Source organism: Aspergillus alliaceus (genome assembly GCF_009176365.1).
Source record: "Aspergillus alliaceus strain CBS 536.65 unplaced genomic scaffold BDW43scaffold_34, whole genome shotgun sequence".
Lineage (NCBI taxonomy): Eukaryota > Fungi > Ascomycota > Eurotiomycetes > Eurotiales > Aspergillaceae > Aspergillus > Aspergillus alliaceus.
In genome coordinates, this window is record NW_022474717.1 from 383,950 (window position 1) to 406,095 (window position 22,146).

The following is a 22,146-nucleotide window of genomic DNA, read 5'->3' on the forward strand; positions in this document are numbered from 1 at the left end:
CACCTGAGCGGAATCAGAGCGGCGTGCCAACAGTGGCAGAGATTTTCGTGGCCATTGGTAGAGTCATACTAGTTTGGCTCTCTCGTAGTACGACAAAGTTAATCAGCATCCAAGACCAAAGGATCGTGAGGAGAACTCAAATGCCTTTCTCCACGTGCCTACTATAAGAATATATTCGTTTTGCCGCCGATTGTTTTTCCACAACCTTTTTAAGTTATCCCATCTCCGCAACCCCAGGCTATTCTCAGCTCGCACCCCGGATCTTCGTTTCAGAAGCAAGGGTGTTGTCGTCTAGCGTGGGGATAGAGAAATAAGTATTTAGACTCCGGATGCGCGGCACTTCTTTCACATCTCCCTCACTCCCTTCCTGACACTGCTTTGATATATAACTATTTTACTTTCTGCCTTCCACACATAAGATCAATTCTTGTATATCTGCCTCGTTGGGTATCGATAGAGCTACTGTGTTGATTCCACCGAGGGTGACCACATTGTCATTATGTCTATCCTCTCTCTAGTCGAGGATAGACCAACGCCAGGGGAGGTCTACAACTGGAAGATTTACCTGCTTGCAGCCGTCGCCTCATGCACATCTTGTATGATTGGATATGATAGTGCCTTCATTGGTACGACCATATCTCTCCAGTCCTTCAAGGATGAGTTCGATTGGGATGCCATGTCCGCCGCGAGTCAAAACCTAGTCAGCGCCAACATTGTCTCTCTTTACCAGGCAGGTGCATTCTTTGGTGCATTCCTCGCCTACCCTGTTGGTCATTTCTATGGCCGGAAATGGGGCCTGATGTTTTCTGCCTTGATATTTACGTTAGGCGCTGGTCTCATGCTTGGTGCTAACGGCGACCGTGGTCTTGGCTTGATTTATGGAGGACGGGTGCTTGCTGGGTTGGGGGTGGGAGCTGGCTCGAACATCACTCCTATTTATATTTCCGAATTGGCTCCACCGGCGATTAGAGGGCGACTGGTTGGAGTCTACGAATTAGGGTGGCAGATCGGTGGACTTGTCGGCTTTTGGATCTGTGTAGGTGCTTCCTATTGGTTGCCTTCTTCTACGAGACACAAACATAGCTAACCTTGTCGGACAGTATGGTGTCGATCAGACATTAGCCCCTGGACATAGGCAATGGATAATCCCATTCGCCGTCCAACTAATTCCATCTGGCCTTCTTATCATCGGTGCTCTGTTCTTGAAGGAGTCTCCACGCTGGCTATTCTTACGAGGGCGCAGAGAGGAGGCAATCAAAAATCTCTGCTGGATCCGCCAACTCTCAGAGGACCATATCTATATGATCGAAGAGATCGGCGCCATTGACCAGACCCTGGAACACCAGCGCGCAACAATTGGCTTGGGCTTCTGGAAGCCGTTCGTTGCGGCTTGGTCAAACAAAAAAATACTGTACCGCCTCTTCCTTGGTAGCATGCTCTTCTTTTGGCAGAATGGTTCAGGAATCAACGCAATTAATTACTACAGCCCAACAGTTTTTAAAAGCATTGGTGTCACCGGTTCAAACACCAGCTTGTTTACTACGGGTATCTTTGGGGTTGTCAAGACCGTGGTGACCTTTGTCTGGCTTCTTTGGTTGATTGATCACGTGGGACGACGTTTGCTACTCCTCGTTGGTGCCGCTGGTGGCTCGATCTGCTTATGGATCGTTGGAGCATATATCAAAATCGCCAAGCCCACAGAACGAGCGAACAAGAAGATGGATAGCGGTGGTATTGCTGCCATGTTCTTCTTCTACTTGTGGACGGTGTTCTATACTCCTTCCTGGAATGGTAAATACTCCCCCACAGAGAATTATTTCTGATCGGTGTATGTTGACCTCCGCTGGCTGTTAGGTACCCCATGGGTTATTAACTCTGTAAGTTTCTCAGGCTCCTGACAATACTGTATCGGTAAAATCCCTCTCTAACAGTTTTGTCCTTTAGGAAATGTTTGATCCCAACATTCGATCCCTGGCGCAGGCTTGTGCAGCAGGATCGAACTGGCTCTGGAACTTTCTCATCTCCCGATTCACTCCCCAGATGTTTGCCAAGATGGACTATGGAGTATATTTCTTCTTCGCGTCCCTCATGATACTGTCCATCATCTTCGTGTTCTTTTTGATTCCCGAGACAAAAGGTATCCCGTTGGAGAGTATGGATAGTCTCTTCGAGAAACAGCCGGTTTGGCGCGCTCATGCGACTCTCCTCGCACAAATCCGCGAAGACGAGGAACGGTTCCGCCATGAGTTAGAGGATTCTGGTTTCATAAAGAGCACGGACAAGCAGGTGGAAGTTGTAGGCGTTTGATATATTTTGACGATATTTTGTTGACAAATGTTGCATTGCTCTATATCTCATGTGAATTAATGCACACCATTAGTTGAGAAACGGTGATGTCGAATGCTGTACTCTAGCTCATGTGTCAGATGCGTATGAGCTCTGTCAAAACCCTGTGATAGACATTTATTATTGTATTAATCTAACTATACCCTACCTGGGCGTGTTCTCCATTTCATTCACTTCTTTCTCACTTCCTTTTCGAAGGGTCTTTTTCTTTTTTTTTTTTCCTGGAAGCATATCGCTTGTCGATCAGCGGTTCGCTTTAAGAACACTTTGGTCCAGTTCAACTGTCTGTCCTGTCTCTAGCGCCTTTTGCACAGCCTGACACACAAGTAAGGCCCTCAGGCCCTCTTTACCGGAGCAACTGGGCTCCGCTTTGCCCTGGATGACATCGACAAAATGGGCGAGCTGCAAATCAAACGGCGTCGCTTCTTCCACGTCGAACTTCTCCATCGTCAATGGTTGGTTCCAGCTCTTGTTAGAGCGGCCATCGTAGCTCCAGCGCGTCATATCCGGGACACTAAGAGAGGCATTGGAGCCAAAAATGCGGTAAAAGTCCGCACCAGATGGACACTTAGGGATGAGCGGATTCTCGCCGGTGCCCGTTTCGAAATTATGCGGAGATGGGGTCGCATCACAGACGAGGAAGGTACCGATAACACCCGAAGCAAACCGAAGGGTGAGTGCCGCACCCTCCTCCGCCTCGTGAGGGGGGTTAGGGCGCTGTGCGAGGGTCTTCTCAGCGTGAATACGCACAATCGGGCCGAACAAGTAATGCATGATGTCAATGTCATGGACGAGGTTAATCAGAACCACACCGCCCGATGACCGAGCCCGACGCCAGTCGCCTGGAGGCGCAAAATATCGTTCCGGCTTGAACAATGTCCACAGACCATTGATGGCGATGACCTGACCCAGAGATCCGGAATCCACCAACTGCTTCGTCTTGAGGACATACGGGTTGAATCGACGGTGGTGTCCCACCAGGAGCTTGAGATGGGTATTCTCCGGTTGCTGCGCGAATTGGAGCAATGCTACGCCATTATCTATGCTGTCACTGACTGGTTTCTCGACCAGGACGTGGATACCGCTGGCTAGGAGTCCCCGCGACACGGAAACGTGGGTGTGGTTTGGCGTGCATACGATGGCTGCGTCGGGCTTTGGAATGGCCTGTAGCATGGCTTCGACAGTTGGATAATAGCTCGTTTGCAGGTCCTGCGCCACGCTGGCTGCATTTGGAAGCGGATCGATAAGTGCCACAAGTTCTGTGTGTGGATTGGACAGGACAGATTTGGCATGTCGGGGCCCAATAAGCCCTGCGCCAACGACAACAATTCTCAATCCCATTTTGTTGGCCTTGTGGGATGATTTGTTTTGGAGGGATGTATTGGTGTAAAGGGAGCAATTGGGGGAAAGATAATGAAAGGGAAGGAGAGGAAATAGGTGTATGATTAGTCTCCATTGAGTAGAAGATCGTCTTCAAGTTGGATCACAGCGCACACGTTTCGGGATAAATTCAGGGACCACACAAGCTTCATTGCCGAGGAAAAGTCCATTAGAATGGGGTTTGAGAAGCCATACCAAGCTCATACCCGGTTAAAGGTGGCGGGGAAAGGGCTTAGCCGGGCGGTTCATTTTTCCTGTGGTGGAACCTACCTTCATTCCTTAGCCCTAAAGCATTGGCAGAGTCATCTTCCATTTTACAAAGACAAGAATGGCTTTACGAATCATTCTTCCCTGATAGAATGAGATACAGGGTATTCATTTATTAACGCAAAGAACAGCACGAACTGCAATGCCAAGCGTTATTCCGGTCACCGCCAATTGATCAGCATTCACACGAAACATGACGCGGCTCAAGTGCCCCTAACCGATTTCTATACTTTATTGTGATTTGTCTTCAATAAGTGAATTGTAATTGCGATATTTCTTTGTCTTTATCCCTCAGTTTCAACTCTTTCTTTCTCTGTGATCTCTCTGCGATTATCTCCACTACCACTGATCACAATAACTATCACTCGTAATGCCTAATCGTCTGGGTATTGCCTCCATGTCCTTGGGACGCCCAGGAATACATGATCTCCTAAGCAAGTTGCGGGCAGCCTCTGCTTATGGCTTCCAGGGTATGGAGCTGTTTTTTGACGACCTTGATCACTTGGCCAAATCATCCTTCCATGGTGATCATTTTGCAGCTGCCCATCATGTACACCATGTTTGTACCACGCTGCATATCTCTATTATTTGTCTGCAGCCCTTTTGGCACTACGAAGGTCTTCTAGACCGCAATGAGCACAAGCGTCTCCTCACTGAAAAGCTCCCTAAGTGGTTCAAGCTTGCAGCGATCCTGGGCACAGATCTCATCCAGATCCCATCCAATTTCCTCTTTCCTCATCCTGAAACCGGCAAGCCCCGCACTACAGGCGATATGTCCGTCATTGTCTCAGATCTTCAGGAGATCGCCGATCTGGGCCTGCAACAGTCTCCCCCTGTTCGTTTCGTGTATGAAGCCCTAGCATGGGGTAATCACGTCAATAAATGGGAAGAGTCCTACGAGATTGTAGAGCAGGTCAACCGCCCGAACTTTGGCATTTGTCTTGACACCTTCAACATCGCAGGACGAGTATATGCCGACCCCACCTGTCCCACTGGAAGAACCCCTAATGCAGATGCCGATCTCCAAGCCTCTCTGGCCCTTTTGCGGTCCCGCGTTGATCTCTCAAAGGTTTTTTACGTTCAAATTGTGGACGGCGAGCGCTTGAGTGCCCCGTTGAACGAATCCCACCCATTTTATGTCCAGGGGCAGCCCTCACGCATGAGTTGGTCACGTAACGCACGCCTCTTTGCTTTCGAAGAAGACCGCGGTGGATACTTGCCCGTCTTGGACGTCGCTAAGGCCTTCTTCGACATCGGCTTCGAAGGCTGGGTTTCCTTGGAATTGTTCAACAGGAGCCTGGCTGATCCTGATCCAACCACTCCTCGCAGCCATGCCAAAAGAGGATTTGAGTCGTGGAAGAAATTGGTCTCTGCGTTGGGGTTGGACACTGGTGTTACTTCTTCCGTGCCTAACCTTGACGGTACATTTTCTTACCCTACTTCGTCTTTGCCTGTGCAGCATCGCCTTTAGTACCGCAGCGTCTCCGATGCAACATTGCTTTTGATACAACATCAGCTCTGATGCAGCGTAATTTCTACTGTAGCATTGCCGCTAGCGCTACTTCTCTTTTTCCCCTTAGGGTTCTTTTCAATGTGTTCTACTTCGGGCGTTCCTTTATTGGCTGGTTCAATGGAGTTATCTGATAGTCCTCCTATGGCATCATCAGGTATCTGTTCTCTTATGTCTTTTTCTATGGCCTTGATGGCTTGCAATGAATGTACAGCTTGATGAACATACCCGAACAGAAACAGTCTTCAGGTGTATTGTCCTTCAACTATTTGAGTTTCCGTGAACCGCGCTGATAAAAATAGTAGAATGTAATTTTCGTCATCAGAAACAATATACTATCCAGACATGAGCTCTTTGAATACCAATAGGATTGATCTACATCTCAGGAATCAGATACTAGTTAGCCCCAGTGTTGAAGGGTCACGAGGAGGTCAATGCTCACATGATATCACTGTATCTTGTCACACTCAAGCAGATCCACAACTCCTCCAACGTTTTCATCGCAGACAAAAACAGTGAATAAGTTATTGAATGAGAAATATTTAGAATGAGAAGATGCGACACTCTACGTGACAAGACCAGATCAGACTGTAGTCTGGTTATTGCTAAGTATACGGGATTTGCCAAGCCGCCTTCATTCTTCGTTGCTTCTTGCCTTCTAAGTTGGGTTGGATCCTCTATTTCTCATCACCGAATCTTATGCGATAAGTCTCAAGATGAAGGACAGACTCAAACGCTTCTTTCGTTCGTCGCAATCCTTGAGCGGTAGCTCAACGCAGCCAAGCGCTTCAGTCGATCACTTACAAACAAAACCTTACGATACGGTTTTACCGCAGGATAAGTCCAGTGCGCTGTCTATTCCACCAACAACAGATTCCTGGAACGAGGCACTTCAGAAACTCTCTATAGAAGACCAGGAGAAGGTCCCCGAAACTGAGATTCAAAAAGAGGACAACGACTTCCAAGACACATGGCGGGTCCTTGAAAACGAAAAGAGGGGTAATATCCTCGACTGGATTTCAAGCACCCCATACGAGGATCATCATAGATTGGCAAAGACTGGCCGTACACCTGATACTGGCCGATGGATTTTTGAGCAGCGTAACTTCCAAGATTGGCGGTCATCCAAGGACTCAATGATATTTTGGTTACACGGAATACGTAAGTCTCTCAAGGTGATGTTCAGAAAGCATTGAGCTTATATATTTCTTTCTGTAGCTGGTGCTGGGAAAACAAAGCTTGTTTCCCGTGTTGTTGATGGGCTTTTGGACAATGCAGAGGAACAGAAGGTGGTGTATTTCTACTGCGATCGAAATGAAGAACTTCGTCGGAAGCCTAAAGAAATTATTCGCAGTTTTGTTAAGCAGCTTTCGATTACGCATGACCAAACTATGATTCATGATGGTCTTATCAAGATCTATGACGAGAAACGGCAGAGAGGCTTCTTGTCAAGAGGCTTGAGTCTTGAAGAAAGCGAGGATCTTCTAGCTCAGTTAATTCCTACATATTCCAGAGCAATCTTGGTTCTAGATGCCTTGGATGAAAGCGAAGAAAGTTCAAGAGAAGGTCTTGTCAGCTATTTCAACCGACTTGTCGAGCAACTATGTAATTTGAAAATCTTCGTTTCCAGCAGGCGAGACGAGAACAGAGAAAAACAGCTCGAAATGAAAGTCAGCGTTACCATTGAAGAAAGGGATAATCGCCATGACATAGAAAGATTCGTCAAGCAAAGAATAAGTGAAGACGAGAAATTCCGGGCTAGCCCTATTCCTGCAGAGCTGCAGACAGACATTGTGCGTGTTCTCCTGGAAAAGAGCCGTGGCGTGTAAGTGTTCCTAGCTGCCAATCTGACCCGATTGCAGGGTAACAAGAAGAAAGGTTCCAATGGGCAGCCCTGCAGATCACGGAAATACTATCCTTAGGCCTAGAGTCTGATATGCGACAGCGCCTGAGACGCTTACCAGGTGATCTAGAATGTGCATACAATGAAATTTATGAACGAATCCTAAGATCCGATGGGAGCAGGTACAAGATTGCGACAAGGGCTCTGCAATTGGTCCTATGCTCTACAAATCCTCTTACGGCAGATATTCTTGTTTTCTTTGTGTGTCAAGATCCTGGTACTGAAACGTCGGTAGCTCCATACGTGGACATCCAGTTCATCCTGGACTCATGCCCTAATCTCCTCATCATGGACCCCTGTCACACATGTCGACTCTCCCATCTCTCGGTGTATGAACACTTCGAAAAACATTGGAGCATAGGCATGTGCCATGGCAATGCTGCAAAAGTTTGTTTGACACACATGCTAGGCGCAAATAATCGACAATCTCCCAGGTATTCTGCTACGGCCGAGAGTGTCTTCACTTACGCAACGCACCACTGGTTCGAGCACATAAGAAAGTATGAGTGCTACATCGGGAACGCAGGAGGCAATAATATCGACCCCCAACTGTCGCTGCTTGTTGAGAAATTTCTCGGTAGCGTAGAAGAGAGTGGGCCCGCCTACAGGTCATGGTGCACACGATGCGAGCAAATGCCACATATTCCCATTGAAGACCTGAAACCCTTCTCTAATCCAATGCTAGCAATTTGCCGACTCGGCTTTCATCACGTACCACTCACATGGTGGCAACCCAAATCCATAGACCCCGAACAAACCAACGAAGCCTCCAACTCGCTCCTAGCGCTAGCCATCTTGAGTGAAAACAAAATCACCACCCAGAGACTCCTATCCCTCAGAGCAGATATCAACAGACCACTCGATGGGCTGCTCGGCAGCGGATCAGCGCTCGGTGCCGCCGCCTCAACAGGCAACCAGGAGACCATCAAGCTACTCCTAAGCAAAGGAGCGAAGGTAAACCAGAAACACACCGGAGGAATCTACGGCAACGCCCTCGTCGCATCCATCGCAAGCCCCAACGGCAGAAAAGCCACCCAACTACTCCTTGATTCCGGAGCAGAGATCAACCAAGAGCTCAACTGCGGAATATTCGGCAGCGCACTTGCCGCCGCCGCCACGCGTGGAGGCCCCAAAGCCACCCGATTACTTCTCCGAGCAGGAGCGAACGTCAATCAAGGCCTCACGAGCGGGAATTACGGCAGTGCCCTCGCAGCCGCGGCTTCAACACACGGCTGTCAAGACACGGTGAAACTACTCCTCAGCTCAGGTGCAGACGTCAACCAAGTGCTCACATGGGGACACTACGGTAGTGCTCTTGCGGCGGCCGCGTGCGGTGATCCCGGGAATATTAAGTTACTCCTAGATGCTGGGGCGGATGTAAATCAGACGCTCGTTTCGGGTCTCTACGGCAGTGCACTTGCGGCCGCGGCGTATAGCCAACGTTACTCTGTAAAGAGTCTGCTCGATGCAGGCGCTGATGTCAATCAGAAGCTCACCACCGGGCTTTATGGCAGTGCCCTGGCGACAGCAGTGGCGAAGCAGAGTGCCCATAAGAAGATTGTGCAGTTACTGTTGGATGCAGGGGCAGATGTGAATCAGAAGCTTGCCTCGGGCCTCTACGGTAGTGTTCTTGAAGCGGCGAGGGCGCGGACTCGTCCCGAGCTTTATGAGATGCTCTTGGACGCAGGTGCTAAGAAGAGTCAGGGAAGTGTCAAGAACATAGCATCGAAGGCTGATAAGTATGAGTCACAGAAGGAGTGAGATATTATCCAAAAGATCAATAGCCGACTTGATACAAACCATTCAAGAGTTAAGAATAATTGGTCTCAGATATCGTATAGATTGTCACATCTTCGTACCAGGTTATATGTAGACCATTCCGAGCGAATTTGTGGCCATCGTTTTGTAGAGAATTACGTAACAAGAACAAGCAGTTCAACTCTAGAGATCTAAAACAATCCATCTAAAGACTATAAGTGCGGCCATTAAGGCCGATAAGCACTAAGCCGGAGAAGGAGTAGATCCGAATACTCTAAATAAACATCAATTTCGTCTACTTTGGCCTACATACACCCAGAACAAATCTGACGATTACAATATTTTATTCCTTTTTAATGATATAGATATAAACAAATGTAAAATTAAATCGATAATCCAAGGGAAGAAAAGAGAAGAGGAAGAGGAAGAGAAAGAGAGAGAGCCCAGACACGCCGATGAAAAGATCCCAAGAACACCAGTCCAGTCGTTGAAGACAAAGTCCTATCCATCCCATCCCTTTTGTGTACACTGCTTTATTCCATGAAATGCCTCACTGTCCTGGTAACTTGTTTTGCTTTTTGCCGCATCTCCTAGGGGATAAATGTTGAAACCCTGATCAAGTGACAGCAAAATTTCGCCGTCATGCAAGCACGCTTGCTGTTAAAAACTGAAATCTATATATGCTGATGGTGTGGGGTTTGTGGCTTTGCTTTTGTGTGGGTATACGTGTAGAAGGTTGCCTATGCTTCTTGCGCCCAGCGCCGTTCGCGGAGAGGCATTTCTTCGCCGGCTTTGGCGCGGCTACCGTCTATCTCTCGACGCCAGGCGTAATATTCTCCGAGACGAGTTTCGGCGTACGAAGCGTAGTCGAAGTCGATCTGCGAGATTTGGGCTTGGATAAGGGCCCAGGTGCCCCTATACCTATTATCAGGATCGGAACTTGAGAATTGGCATAAGAAGGGGAACAAACCAGTAGAGACCGGGAATGCCACGGAATCGATCAACGTCCTCATAGAGACGATCGATAATATCCTTCTGAGATGACTCCGGGAGGCCTTTGTGCTGGGTGTAGCTCTTAACGTACTCGGTCAAGAATTGGCGCCGAACAGCGCGTGTAGGCATCATGTTATAATCGCAGTCATAGCCACCCCATTCTGCGAAGTGATTGGCGATGTCGAACGCGGCCGGGGATGGAGTAGCATATTCATAGTCGATAAACTGCACTGTCGCTGTGGGCTCACCCGAAGATGTGACAGAACCATGTGCGGATGGTACAGCTATGACATTGGCGCAGAGCAGGTCGCAATGGGCAAACACCAACTACCGAGGTGAGTTAATTGTCCAGACTTCTTGTAGCAAAGTGGAAAGCGGTCTCTACGTACCCCATCTTCACCAATACCTTTGCCATCGTCCAGTTCGCGGACAACCCGTTCAAGCTCTTTCTGAAGACTGATTCTCCGCTGGCGCTGCTCGTCAGTCGCAGATGGGAGAGCTATAATCCATTTCTGGAGAACGGTCCACATGTTGGGTCCCAGTTGTCTTGGCTTAATCAAAGGAAAGCCATTGTCTTCCTTAGACAGGTTGACATCTACTGAGTTCATAAAAACATTATCCACTTCAGACTCAGCTGGGGCCACAGCTCCTTGGACGGGAAGGACTGCATGCCATTGTCCGAGCCTTGTAGCAACGCCGCGCCAAATAAAAGCCGTCACCAAGTCTTCATGCGTGGCCGGGCGTCCCCGAATGAACCTATACAGCAGACCATTCTGGAAGCGCGCCAAGAGTGAAGGGGCTAGGCCATGGCTGGCAAGAAGAGCGTGGGACTTCATTTCTCCTATAGACATCTACTCAGTATTGTCGCAATGGGCAAGGAGGAGAAAGGGCGTATGTCCCGAGTCTGTCTTACTTTCGCGGTCTATAAGAATCTCTGTATGGTTACCGTACGCTCTCATCAGTACAGCTTCGTGGTCTATTTGCTCTTCGGTCAAGCCAGGTTTGCGATTTATGATTTTGAGAAGCTAGAACCCAGTTAGTTTGGAAGCCTAATGGTTTGATCTCTCCCTGCTCCTGTAGAGCAAGCGCGGAACACACAGTATTAGTGATACCGTCCGTGAAACGCACGAACTCGATCTTGTTCTCCGGACCTTCCCAGTGAGGGTTCAAGGTCAAAACCAGCCTCAACGCAGATGCCTGAGAATCAGCATGGTTGTATGACTGTGCAATGTAGCGCAGCGCTGTGAGAGGACAGCCGTTGGACTCGGATGTCGAACCCATCTTGGACGTTTTAAGGGGTGGGGAGGCGAGGAGCCACAGGGAGGAGAAGCGGTCAACTACAACAGTTCTAGTTTATAGACTGTTAGCAAATTTCAAATGGAAGCGGTGATGGATTGTGCGTCGCGAAAGGATCACTTTGGCGTATTCAGAGGTAGATAAGTACAAAGCATTGAAGTATATACGAACCTGCAGCCTCTATGGCACCTTTTTTTTCTCTTCCAGATTCTATAGCGAATTCCCTATTATTAGTGAGCAACGAGGATCGTAAAAAATACACGAAGTCTTCAAGAGTAAAAATTGACCGGCAATTAATACTCAGGGAATACAGGCCAGAAAAAAAAAAAAAAAAAAGGGTGGGGGGGTGTTTAAGTATGAAAGAGCCGGAGGGGAGGAGGAGTAGAAGAAGCAACGCTGGTCTCGTGCGTTGATAGCTGTGATTGGAAGCTTAACAGCCTGAGGCCCCCTCAGGCAACAAGCGTTCCCCTCCTTTCCTGTCTTTACCTCTAAAGGTAACTGTAAATTGCCCCTTTCCCCTACATGACGACATGTCCAAAAGAAGGCTACGAACACCTTACACTTAGGATATTGAACAATGTGTTTTTCTCTGTGGGGTAGTATAACCCATCGTCAGCACTCAAAACTAGCCTATGATCTATTCTTCCGGAAAGTATGCTTCACATTCCTTGACAGTTAGGACAAGGGACGTAAAGTAAGGGATGGTTTGATCGGTACGTACGGTGTACGGGCAAGGTACGGGAGCGTATTACGCGCTAAACCCTTTTAATCCTACCTCAACTCAACCTTTGACATGTGATTCTCAACCATGTGACTAGTAAGTCATTCATGCCTGAGGCCAAAGGAAGAGAAGCATACCAACCCTAAGCCCTAACCATACCTCTTCTCGGTAACGGACTAGTCCCTAACGTGTTCTAGCGGCTCCACAGCCACGAAAGTACAAAAGGCGCGCGTGGGCGCGGCGACCTTTTGATTTCTTTTTCTTTTCTTTTTCATCATCATCAGTAGCGGTTTACATACCTTTAATGTAAATCATTACCGGAGCTTCATACAAAGTATGACTCGCTGAGGGTTATCCGTGTGGGATTTTGCTCTATGGGTTTCCTTCCGTTCCCAGCTTCGAAGAGTAACATACTTCTCCTTTTTCATTTTAACACTTTTTGGCTTTGCTAGGGATTTTTTTCGCAAGATAAAATCCCCAGGCGCTGAGCTGTGGAGGAGTCGTGACATATCTACTTAAAAAACCATAATTTGCTACGCTTATCATGACGCCAAGGTGTCAAATAGCCTTGTTACTTGAAATGATAGGTAACATGGGTTTATCGTAGTCAAGCTTCGAGAGGCACTCAGTCTCGAGGATTCGTTCAGGCAAGGATGGTTCCCTTCACTGGTGTATCAGTTCCAAAAATATATTCCAGCCATCTCATCATCGGGCAAGTATCCTGAGGTGTAATCCGCTTGAACTTGGGCTCTGCTCATTTTTCAACTGTATTTTGAGTTGATATATGCTGCTGTATAGTGCACGACATTGTATATCTTGCTCCCCATGATATATAGCTTCCTGTAAGGGAACGTTCTGCATGAGAAGACACCTGTTGTCCAATGGTTGACTATTCAGTGAACGTCTCAAGTAGAGGAAGTTAAGTATCGTTTTTGATATTATAACTGCTTCTACTTATTTCAAGGTAAATCTGTGTCTGACATATTGGCTCGCATGGCTTAGTTGGTAAAGCGCATGACTAGTAATCATGAGATCCTCGGTTCGAATCCGAGTGCGAGCAATCTTTTTTTGCCTTTTCTCGTCTTTCTTCCCGCCAAATCTCCTGTCTGATATTAGTCGAAATACAGTCGTTCTACTACTTACTATACGGCCAAGTTCGATATTTTACAAGCCTCGTGAATGATAAATGTAAAGGCGAATCGTCTGGCTGCTGCGCTAAGAATAGTATGCTCGTTATAGCTCGACATGGCCAAGCTTACGTTAGAGTATGATATAATTCAGAATGGGGTCCTTCCTATCTCCCATATCCCTTTACCTTGTGGTCATCCAGAAGATTGCACAAACGGAATGCTATGAGAGATTCGGCGTTGGACAAGTTCAATCACAATACGGCCGTTTGGAGAGGATTGTATAAGGTTCGCCCTTACTTTCAGGGGTCTATCCCTCCCCTCCCATCAGACAAGAAATAATGACATCGAAGGTAGCCATTTTCTCAACTGCGATAGCCTATTGTTTACCAATATAACTAGTCCTAGATTAGTGGCATCACGAAACGTCATGGCGAATGTATACTATCTCTTACACTTGGAGAAGTATGTCGTGAAATATATGCGTTTTCCATGTCACAATTATATGTTATAGAGTAATCTCAGGCCCTCGCGGCATTCCCAATTTGAATTCTCTCACCACTCCACTTATCGTCGCTCCGCAACACGGGCCAGCTTGCCCCATCAGCCTTAACCAGCGTCAATTCCAATTTGGTTCCCAAGACTTTGAACTGTGACTTTTCGGGATCAATCGGCGCGAACAACTTATATGTATCTTTGTACCGCTTGTTATCGGTAGTGGGGAGATCCAGGTTGATCGACTGAGCAGAGAACTCGACCTTCGCCTGGTTTTTATCGATCTTCTTAAGGTATAGTGAGACATTAACCGAGTGCGGTGTTTGGTAGAAGTCATTCCTAAGCAAGGAAGAGGGTTAGCACACACGCGATCTAGGAATTCACTACCGTTTTTAAGTGGAAAAAGCTAGTGTTAGCTCACCTGACAGTCTCCACCTTCTCTTCACCAGCGGGCTTGCCCTTTCCAATAAAGAGATGCCTCTTCTTCTCCCTGCACCCTTCGATCTTCAGGAAATCATCGAAGTCCAGAACCCTCTTTTTGCAGCACGACCATCCCTTGCTCCCCTCATGGAAGATCGGCTGTCCGGGATGGTGGACACACTTCTCCTCCTCTCGCGACACGGACGAGTTGTGGCCTGCACCGCATCCCCTCCGACGGCAAGTGGCATTAACCGGAATATCAAGAGACGGATCATCGGACTCTGATTCTTCGGGGGCGGGTGAAGCTGTGTTCGAGGGAGGGGCAATGGCGGGCGAGTATGTCGACCGTGGTACCCCGCTATTTGCGACAGGTGCAGCCACCGGCTGGGGGGCAACGAGTTGTGGTTCATCGGCAATCTGCGCGGTGTTCTTTGGTGGCTCGACTGGGGTATCGTCTACAGTCGAGTGCTTGCCTGTAGTACAGGGGGGGATTTCGAGGAATTCATCGAAGGTGAGAACGCGGGGTTTGCAGCATTTCCAGCCTTTGAATGAGAGAGAAAAACATTAGTGGATCGCACGGCAGGGTAAGAACGATGGAGTTATGCGACGAAAGTCAAGGGGGACCACCGTAGGACCCCAAGGTCCTTAGAAGCTTACCCTTTTGACCTTCATGGAAGACCGGCGGTCCAGGATGATAGACGCATGGCTCTTCGGGATCGGTAAAGACCTTCCCACAACCCTTGTGGACGCACTTGGACATTTTGTTCACAATGCTTTCTCACGTCTCGACAATTTGCATAAGGTACCGTCAACGAGGGTAAAAAGATAAAAGCAGTTAGTCAAGGATGGCGGGGGAGAAGGAGTATGAACTCGCCATCGAAGGCCGCAGAAATACTGCCGCCGCAGCTGCCGCCCAAAGTGACCCGAATGGGCTTAGTCTGGAGAAGCTCGAAGGTTCCATATTAATGGTTCCCACATCGCCCGTTCGCGGCCTTCAAACCACTGCATTTGGTTAAACCCTCCAGTTTCACCTTTCTTTGGTTTAAACTTCCATTCTCGCACCATGTTCCCTACCGCCGCCCGTCTCTCCCAGGCGGTTCGTGTCACCCTCTTCACTCGTGTCAACTGCGGCCTGTGCGACACAGCCAAACACACCGTAACGCAGTTACACAAACGGCGGCCCTTCAAATACTCCGAATTGGACATCATGGTCCCTGCCAACAAACCGTGGAAGGATGTCTATGAGTTCGACGTCCCCGTCTTACACGTCCAGTCAGTCAAGGGTCCCGGAGAAGCCGACCTCTCCGACCCAAAGAAATTATTTCATCGGTTCACCGAGCAAGAAGTTGAAACACTGGTCGATGAGGCCGAGAAAGCGCAATCATGAAATCTAGATTGCATAGAGCGTATACCGGCATTTTCCCTTAAACCGTTTACCGAATACTGTCTATCCTAAGACTTTCCTCGATGCTCCGGGTATCTCCCGACGCTGGAGACTAGTATTTGGGGACGGGACAGCGGCTTTGGCCTCAACTTCACGGTCTCCGCGGTAAACATCAATAGACTATATTGCTACAACAGTCCTAGGTAATTTTTAAGGGTAGTCAAGGGATCGTCGCGCAGTTCGAACAATTAACAAGACCCCAACGATCTTCTCGACTTCGGTCTTTTTGCCGTCATTTTGGATTTGTACGAACACACTAGCTTACGATCTCAAAATTAAGAGCAACGGATTACTGGCCTTGCTTCCAGCGATAGGTGTGGTCCGTTGCATACAAAGAGTAGTCTGTTCCATGAGCTCTAAATTCATCTATCAGAAGGGCGCGCAATGAACATTAGGAACATGACTGGTCCATCCATGGTTAAGCGCCATAGATTCAATTTGATATCTGTGGATGAGCGATATTTTTAGTTTGAAGGGGTGAACATGTACACTTGTTAGGGCCTTGCTACGATAAGCGGAAGAGCTTGATGCCATCTAATCTGGCCATAAGATAGCGCTAAGAACCATACAGACAATTTTATTGAGTATGGATTGAGGAAACGATTACGTATATTTCTTTTGTCATACATAAAAGCATGGATGACATTTAGTACAGTGCACAAGTCTCATTCCAGCGTACCAGCCAAATCTATAGGCAGACTCTCTATCCATCCATAATATCCACACATGTTTTCTACCGAGCGCCTCCGGCTCCTGTTCAGGGTAGGATTATCCTTCTCCATCCTTTCTAAAAGTCGACTTCGAGTGGTTTCGTCAAGAATCGCAGTTGCGCCGGTCGACGCGGCTGCGGAATCCGCACCCTTCATGGTGTATGACAGATCTCTTAATGTATTGCAGCACAGTTGTGCTAGGCGCGCCACCCTGCCTTTTGGCCTCATGTGTTTATAATTATCCAGCATGTCGATGGATTGCGTTAGGTACGTCTCTACTTCCTCTTCACTAACTGTGCCAGCGTCATCGGCATGGGGCCTGGTGAAGTTACTGAGACGGGCTGCGAGAAACACCGTTCCACAGGCATAAATATAATCGATGTTCTCCCAATATGGGGAGATAAGACTACGGCGACCGTCATCCGGGCTGCCATTAAGCGGCCCATCTTCGTATGCTTGGATAAGATTGACAAGCCCCATGGCTATCCCCACGCTCTTAATTGAGGCGTCGCGTACTGCGCTGAAAACCACGGGGAAGTTAGGTGAGGAACAGTCCTCTTTTGTAGCATGAGGGCGACCTCTAGGTCGGCAGCTGCATTTAGTAGATAGTGCTAGTCCTAGGATTAGCAGAGGCCGATACAGTCGAAGACGAACGTATAGGTAGCGCGCTCGGAGAACATTCCGTTGTCGACACACAACCGAATCATCCCATAAACCGCCCGCGGCATCCTCCCTTAGGAACGACGGTAAGGATGACTGCCAGTCATATAAGAGTGTGTCCACTTTCAAAAATATCTTAAAATCGAAGGCAAGCAGGTTCTTTGCAGAGCAACTATAAGGCTGCATTCTCAGCTCATCCTCCCATGCTAGAATATCTTCGACATGGCTGTATAGCCTAGCACAAGCTGTCAAGAACTCTATCAAGGATGGGCGTTCTATCCCGGGGGCTGGGTCTCCCCCTGATATAAGATCTGTGTAGTCCATATCCATATGCGTCGGAAGTGGCACCTTTAATGGGTTAGAGGTCTGCGGTGGAAGCCCTATCTGCAGTGCAATTATCCGTTCCAAAATCATAGCACTATGCCAGAGTCGCCGAGCGAGTTCGCGGTCCCTTCTCCCTCGCGAATCCCGCCCTCCCTTCTTAAACTGTAGGTCCAGGACCAGCGTCATGCGGATGGCGAACCCGATAAACATCCATGCCAATTTTGGGTTGCCAGTCGCATAGAGGTACTGACTCTGGAGAATATGCGACTGAATACGCTCGCATAAAGGTCCGCCGTTCTCCGTATCTTTAGATATTTTCTGACCGTGATTGAAAAGACTCGCCACATCCGTGTCATTTAGGTCGCTTGTACTCAAGCCTGACAAACCAAAAATAGTATTCAGGATACCGTGAAAACTACTGGTGCCTGCGGCTATATCCTTCTCTGACCTGGTGATTTCGTAGGCTGACTGGAAGTCTTGAAGGTCCAGGATCGGCAAATTAGCATACTCCCTCGATAGATATGATAGAACAAGCCGGTCAGCCATTTCCTGGGACAGATGAACGGGTGGGCCCTCGCCATTCGATCTGGAGATGGGAGGCCGTAAAACCCGGCCTGTGAAAGCGGGAATTTGTGCTAGATGAGAGAAGTCGCCTGCTGGATCTTCGCCCTTTACTCTGCCTGTCCGCTCCTCTACAGCTCTCTGCAACCTCATTATTTGCAATAGTTGTCCACCGCCACCACTGAGCTCAAGGCTTTCGTCTTGTGGTAACTCAGCAGTGTGATAGCTCTCATCTGAACAAGAGGAGATCTCAATCAGTTCTCCTTGCTCAAGAGCACGTGACAGAACTGGTCCGGTGGTTGGGGTGGGAACAATGACGACCTCTAACCCGGGAGACGATGGTGAAGCCCTCTTCTTCCGTTTCCGAGATGCTCTGTAACCGCGGTTAGTTGGACTTGATGGGACTGATTAGAGTTGAATCATACGGAAGGGGCATGTCCTCGGGTCTATAGGAGCATTGATGGGACTGGCCCTTTTCCTGGCATTCTATGCATGCTGTATATATCTCTCATTAGTAATGTTATCAAAGCATAGAAGCGCAGATGGGTGAATAAGGGAGAAGTGCAGAAAATGTCAAAGAAAGCGTACTCGGTTTTTGTCGGCTGCATCTTCTTTTCTTGCGACGACATACACAACAGGGAGTAGCAGCAAATCCCGACATGCGGGCAGGCCCTCTAGTAGTAGTTGTAGGATAGATGCACTCATGGAATTGGCCCTTTTTTTGACATTCTCCACACGCTATACGGTACTTATTAGTAATTCTATCAGACAGCATCGGAACGCAAATCGGAAGATAAGGCAAGAGTGCAGAAAGAGCTAAAGAGAGCATACTGGGTTTCTGTCCGTCGCACCGTGTTCTCTTCTGGCGACATACGCAACATGCAATACGCCTTTCCTTCTTCATGTTGACGCGTTTGCAGGACGGAAGAGCGCCTAAACTCACTGTATATATATCATTTTAGCATTTATTGACAATGTCTCCTTGTAGGTGCTCACACAATAACGGATGGCTATGTCTGGATATCCAGTTACGCAGTAGTTTACATAGGTATATCAACAGTGCAATGTATAATGAAGCCTTGGCCTCAAATAATATGAGCAGAGGCGTGTCCTTTTAGCCCAGGCCGACACCGTTTTTGCTCAACAGGTGAGGATAAAAGGTGAGATCACGGGAAGGCATTCCGGAATGGAATACAACTGTGGTCCGTGCGCCCTGACGTATCAAATTCCTGGGACGGAGTAAACATCAACTCAAAACAAACCTCCATCTGCAGTCATTAATTAAAGCTGTCGACATTTGAAGTTACATTATAGACACTTCGCTACCTCTCGTGGACACCAAAGAACAATTAAATATTATAAGGTACTGTACATGACCACCCAGTAGGTCAGTTTCGAGTCACCAATTGGCAACCAAGTACAGCTAGCTGGTGGATGACTATCACAAAGTCACTTAAGTCATATCTATCAACCAAGCAATCGAATCTCGTAAGACATCAGATATGGCATCCCAGATCGAGGGATATACACAAAACAGTCGAAGTTGTCCATACACAGTATAAGCCAAATATTGCTGCAGAGAATCAAACCCAGCCCCGTACACGCTGACGGGGAGAAGGATGAATAAACAGTTTACCAGCAGCCAGTTGCACACCGACTGAGAGAAAAGAAGAGAAGAAAAACAATAAAAACGGGGAGATGAACAAACGCCAGGTCCGCATTTCCAGGATCATACAAACCAAATCGTGCAACATGAAAAGCCACGTCAAAACTGCTAACGTATCGCCCGACCATTGTAGTAGGCTGGAAGATCGCTTGCTAATATTATACCGCAGCATTAATTGACATCCAGACCAGATACATTTTTGAAGCCTGACGAGAGCGTCCTGGGTGAAGAAGCGACGGATATTCAGAACCACATGACACCCACAACTAAACCTATGACAATAGCCATGCAACTGCCGCGCGCAGGTCGCGAATTCGGTCCAAGCCCAACACCCTTAGACCACTCTTCAGCTGCCACAGTTGCGTTGGGGCTGAAGGTTGGCTTGACACGCGATTTCGGAGATGTAGGAGGCAAGGTTGAAAGTGCGGCATTGGTGCCGTTGGATGGGAGCACCTTGGATGCGGCCCATTCTTCGGTGCGTCGATCGGACTGGTCTGACACTTGAGACATCTCTTTATTAGGCGTACCGGACCCCGATGGTGGCTGTTGTTCTCGTCCGGGGGTAGTCCTGCTCTCAAGATGAACGTTCACAGCACAGCAGGCCTGCTGCCATAATTCACGTAGATGAGAAAGAAAGTACTGGTTGCCCTGCGAAGAATTTCCCACTGCTGATAGCATGAAATTGCCACCGTGGGCCTTGGGGAAAATTGCTTCACTACTAGGCGGGGCACTAATAACCGATAGATTGGACAAATTCGAGGTGAGTGAAGAAGGTGCTGGGATCACAGAAGAGGCACTCCCGGTTGGAAGGGGATTTAGCATCTGGTTATCACCTAGCTGTTTGAGGAACAACGATTTAAAGGCACGAACACCTCGAGTGAGAGTTGACGGCTCTTCGGTGAGGTATACCACAGAATCAGTATCAAGGACAGTAGCAGCCTCGAAAGAACTGCGCGGAGGGGTTTCTGGCACTGCACGCTTCAGGCGAGAAACACGGTCGATATCTGACAGGCAGTAGCCGTTTATCGTCCAGGATTTACACTGGCTGCCTGTTGCTCGTATCCTCGACCGGACGTCGACTGAGCCATCTCTGACACGGGACGGTTCTGTTTTCCACACAATGTAAGATCAATGTTATAACTAACCAATCGCGACGGACTAAAGGACACTCACGTCGAACATCGTTACGCTGATAACCAATATATCCGAAGCGCAGGTTATAAAAGTCCCACTCTTTTGCCAAAGAGGCCACCAAGCTGAGCAATGAAATAAGAAGAAGAGCGAGAAAGGGAAAGGCACCAGGTTTGTGGAAGCCCGACCGCATTATACACGATCATAAACCTCTCGTTCAAGCCGGTGATCCTCAGGGAGACGGATTTTTGGAGCCAACAAAATTCCTGCTTTCTTAAAAGAGCTTGAGGGATCAGGCAACTTCATTGCCATACAGAGCTGACGAGTTGAATTGAGAAATAAATCAAACGTTGAGCGTCGCATGCATATACAGGGTCCGACTTTCTAGAATGCGTCCCACGCGCACTCGTAGCTCCTCCGGTTGCTGCTTTCTCTTAGCTAAATTTTATTATTATTATTATTATTATTATTTTGATGTCCGCGGCGGCGGGGGGTTGTCGGTCGGTCGGGGGGAGCCTTGCAGAAGTGACTAGGGAAATGAAGCCCCGGGGCAATGAAGATAGGCACAACAACACACAAGATGAGAAGAGGAGAGAACTCTTTTTTTTTTAATAAATTGGGTCGGTATCTCTATTCTTTGTAGATACGAAGGGGTTTTGCAGGATTCGATCGCTACCGAATGACGTAAAGGACAAGGTCGCAACGTAACGTCCGGTCGCAAGCGGATGTTGCCAAGTCGATGGAGGGCCAAGAGTGTGCCCGTGGGGAATCAACTGAGAAGAGGGAAAAGGGTCGAAGGTTGAGGAGGTAATAAATCGACAATTGAGGTCGAATCAGAACAACAATCAATCCCCTAAGCATGCAAGTATGACCGGTGATTATTTTTGGCAGAAGCGACTTTGGCAGTTCAATTGGCACGAAGTTAATAGCCTTTTCACTAATGTGGTCGAGATCTGCACGGGGGTTGGTTATTTTTTTTTTCCCTTTCTTCTTCCATATCATTTTACCGTATTTTACCGTAGCATCGGTTAGCGTGGACCCAAAATGCCTGAGGCGATAAATCACAGTTGCCTTACCATAGTTGCAACATTATATCCATAATGATGAACTCATGACTTTGTGCTCTTTCTTGGTCCACTACTAATCTACCTGATGAGACCGGCAATTGAGTCAAAGTCTACCTAATTCTTATGCAACCGTGGCTTTGGGGGTTTCTTTTTTTGAAATTCCTTATTCTATCCCAACCATCTATCTCTAGTCCTTGGTAACACTCTCTACTAACTTCATGCTCTGCCACCAGTAACCACCGATTGTGCTTCGTAAAGGCTTCTCGAAATTGGAAAGGAAGATCCAAATTCAAAGAAGCCAATCAATCATTTTTTACAAAGAAAGACTCCAAGCAGTCCAATAAGAAGATATTAGGAAGATTGCCGC

At 48.0% G+C, this 22,146-nt stretch overlaps 9 protein-coding genes and 1 non-coding gene across 10 annotated transcripts; 5 read left to right on the forward strand and 5 right to left on the reverse strand.

Moving 5' to 3' along the window:
* Positions 1 to 499: 499 nt before the first annotated feature.
* On the forward strand, positions 500 to 2,307 carry BDW43DRAFT_313064 (sugar porter family MFS transporter; the record flags this gene model as incomplete). The annotated part of the gene is made up of 4 exons (XM_032047503.1): positions 500 to 1,036; positions 1,101 to 1,791; positions 1,855 to 1,877; positions 1,945 to 2,307. The coding sequence occupies 4 exons, from the start codon at positions 500 to 502 to the stop codon at positions 2,305 to 2,307; spliced, it is 1,614 nt and encodes a 537-aa protein (XP_031898383.1).
* A 282-nt stretch (positions 2,308 to 2,589) lies between these two features.
* BDW43DRAFT_320762 (Gfo/Idh/MocA family protein) lies at positions 2,590 to 3,754 on the reverse strand (the record flags this gene model as incomplete). The annotated part of the gene is made up of 1 exon (XM_032049157.1): positions 2,590 to 3,754. Exon 1 carries the CDS (start codon positions 3,685 to 3,687, stop codon positions 2,590 to 2,592), a length of 1,098 nt encoding a protein of 365 aa, XP_031898384.1. The 5' UTR covers positions 3,688 to 3,754.
* Positions 3,755 to 4,194: 440 nt separating this feature from the next.
* Positions 4,195 to 5,552, forward strand: BDW43DRAFT_320766 (sugar phosphate isomerase/epimerase family protein). The gene has a single exon (XM_032049158.1). The coding sequence runs from the start codon at positions 4,364 to 4,366 to the stop codon at positions 5,462 to 5,464; it is 1,101 nt and encodes a 366-aa protein (XP_031898385.1). The 5' UTR covers positions 4,195 to 4,363; the 3' UTR covers positions 5,465 to 5,552.
* Positions 5,553 to 6,012: 460 nt separating this feature from the next.
* Positions 6,013 to 9,206, forward strand: BDW43DRAFT_282611 (ankyrin repeat-containing domain protein). Its single transcript, XM_032042649.1, has 3 exons — positions 6,013 to 6,664; positions 6,722 to 7,328; positions 7,382 to 9,206. Exons 1-3 carry the CDS (start codon positions 6,220 to 6,222, stop codon positions 9,165 to 9,167), a joined length of 2,838 nt encoding a protein of 945 aa, XP_031898386.1. The 5' UTR covers positions 6,013 to 6,219; the 3' UTR covers positions 9,168 to 9,206.
* A 284-nt stretch (positions 9,207 to 9,490) lies between these two features.
* On the reverse strand, positions 9,491 to 11,778 carry BDW43DRAFT_282615 (putative ethanolamine kinase). Its single transcript, XM_032042650.1, has 6 exons — positions 11,625 to 11,778; positions 11,256 to 11,505; positions 11,071 to 11,182; positions 10,547 to 10,998; positions 10,135 to 10,484; positions 9,491 to 10,079 (listed from the first exon to the last, which is right to left on the reverse strand). The coding sequence occupies exons 2-6, from the start codon at positions 11,436 to 11,438 to the stop codon at positions 9,905 to 9,907; spliced, it is 1,272 nt and encodes a 423-aa protein (XP_031898387.1). The 5' UTR covers positions 11,439 to 11,505; positions 11,625 to 11,778; the 3' UTR covers positions 9,491 to 9,904.
* A 1,383-nt stretch (positions 11,779 to 13,161) lies between these two features.
* Positions 13,162 to 13,234, forward strand: BDW43DRAFT_t165. Its single transcript has one exon. It is a non-coding gene; the product is annotated as a tRNA-Thr (tRNA).
* On the reverse strand, positions 13,176 to 15,089 carry BDW43DRAFT_282627 (HSP20-like chaperone). The gene is made up of 3 exons (XM_032042651.1): positions 14,874 to 15,089; positions 14,218 to 14,758; positions 13,176 to 14,135 (listed from the first exon to the last, which is right to left on the reverse strand). Exons 1-3 carry the CDS (start codon positions 14,974 to 14,976, stop codon positions 13,823 to 13,825), a joined length of 957 nt encoding a protein of 318 aa, XP_031898388.1. The 5' UTR covers positions 14,977 to 15,089; the 3' UTR covers positions 13,176 to 13,822.
* BDW43DRAFT_140444 (uncharacterized protein) lies at positions 15,033 to 15,964 on the forward strand. The gene has a single exon (XM_032038307.1). It carries the CDS (start codon positions 15,280 to 15,282, stop codon positions 15,601 to 15,603), a length of 324 nt encoding a protein of 107 aa, XP_031898389.1. The 5' UTR covers positions 15,033 to 15,279; the 3' UTR covers positions 15,604 to 15,964.
* BDW43DRAFT_140401 (transcription factor domain-containing protein) lies at positions 15,876 to 19,160 on the reverse strand. Its single transcript, XM_032038306.1, has 5 exons — positions 18,912 to 19,160; positions 18,747 to 18,857; positions 18,504 to 18,653; positions 18,341 to 18,410; positions 15,876 to 18,288 (listed from the first exon to the last, which is right to left on the reverse strand). The coding sequence occupies exons 2-5, from the start codon at positions 18,817 to 18,819 to the stop codon at positions 16,326 to 16,328; spliced, it is 2,256 nt and encodes a 751-aa protein (XP_031898390.1). The 5' UTR covers positions 18,820 to 18,857; positions 18,912 to 19,160; the 3' UTR covers positions 15,876 to 16,325.
* A 67-nt stretch (positions 19,161 to 19,227) lies between these two features.
* On the reverse strand, positions 19,228 to 21,181 carry BDW43DRAFT_282635 (uncharacterized protein). The gene is made up of 3 exons (XM_032042652.1): positions 20,755 to 21,181; positions 19,339 to 20,687; positions 19,228 to 19,278 (listed from the first exon to the last, which is right to left on the reverse strand). Exons 1-2 carry the CDS (start codon positions 20,903 to 20,905, stop codon positions 19,825 to 19,827), a joined length of 1,014 nt encoding a protein of 337 aa, XP_031898391.1. The 5' UTR covers positions 20,906 to 21,181; the 3' UTR covers positions 19,228 to 19,278; positions 19,339 to 19,824.
* Between the last annotated feature and the right edge of the window lie 965 nt (positions 21,182 to 22,146).

Coding starts and splice junctions, on each gene's coding strand:
- BDW43DRAFT_320766 (XM_032049158.1), top strand. CDS start 4,364: ATGCCTAATCGTCTGGGTATTGCCTCCATGTCCTTGGGACGCCCAGGA.
- BDW43DRAFT_282611 (XM_032042649.1), top strand. CDS start 6,220: ATGAAGGACAGACTCAAACGCTTCTTTCGTTCGTCGCAATCCTTGAGC. Junction 6,665..6,721: donor ATTTTGGTTACACGGAATAC/GTAAGTCTCTCA, acceptor TTCTTTCTGTAG/CTGGTGCTGGGAAAACAAAG. Junction 7,329..7,381: donor CTGGAAAAGAGCCGTGGCGT/GTAAGTGTTCCT, acceptor ACAAGAAGAAAG/GTTCCAATGGGCAGCCCTGC.
- BDW43DRAFT_282615 (XM_032042650.1), bottom strand. CDS start 11,438: ATGGGTTCGACATCCGAGTCCAACGGCTGTCCTCTCACAGCGCTGCGC. Junction 10,999..11,070: donor GATTCTTATAGACCGCGAAA/GTAAGACAGACT, acceptor AGATGTCTATAG/GAGAAATGAAGTCCCACGCT. Junction 10,485..10,546: donor AAGGTATTGGTGAAGATGGG/GTACGTAGAGAC, acceptor TCACCTCGGTAG/TTGGTGTTTGCCCATTGCGA.
- BDW43DRAFT_282627 (XM_032042651.1), bottom strand. CDS start 14,976: ATGTCCAAGTGCGTCCACAAGGGTTGTGGGAAGGTCTTTACCGATCCC. Junction 14,759..14,873: donor CTTCCATGAAGGTCAAAAGG/GTAAGCTTCTAA, acceptor TCTCATTCAAAG/GCTGGAAATGCTGCAAACCC. Junction 14,136..14,217: donor GAGAAGGTGGAGACTGTCAG/GTGAGCTAACAC, acceptor TTCCTTGCTTAG/GAATGACTTCTACCAAACAC.
- BDW43DRAFT_140444 (XM_032038307.1), top strand. CDS start 15,280: ATGTTCCCTACCGCCGCCCGTCTCTCCCAGGCGGTTCGTGTCACCCTC.
- BDW43DRAFT_140401 (XM_032038306.1), bottom strand. CDS start 18,819: ATGAAGAAGGAAAGGCGTATTGCATGTTGCGTATGTCGCCAGAAGAGA. Junction 18,654..18,746: donor GTGCGACGGACAGAAACCCA/GTATGCTCTCTT, acceptor AGTACCGTATAG/CGTGTGGAGAATGTCAAAAA. Junction 18,289..18,340: donor CCCGAGGACATGCCCCTTCC/GTATGATTCAAC, acceptor CCGCGGTTACAG/AGCATCTCGGAAACGGAAGA.
- BDW43DRAFT_282635 (XM_032042652.1), bottom strand. CDS start 20,905: ATGCGGTCGGGCTTCCACAAACCTGGTGCCTTTCCCTTTCTCGCTCTT. Junction 20,688..20,754: donor TCAGCGTAACGATGTTCGAC/GTGAGTGTCCTT, acceptor TGTGGAAAACAG/AACCGTCCCGTGTCAGAGAT.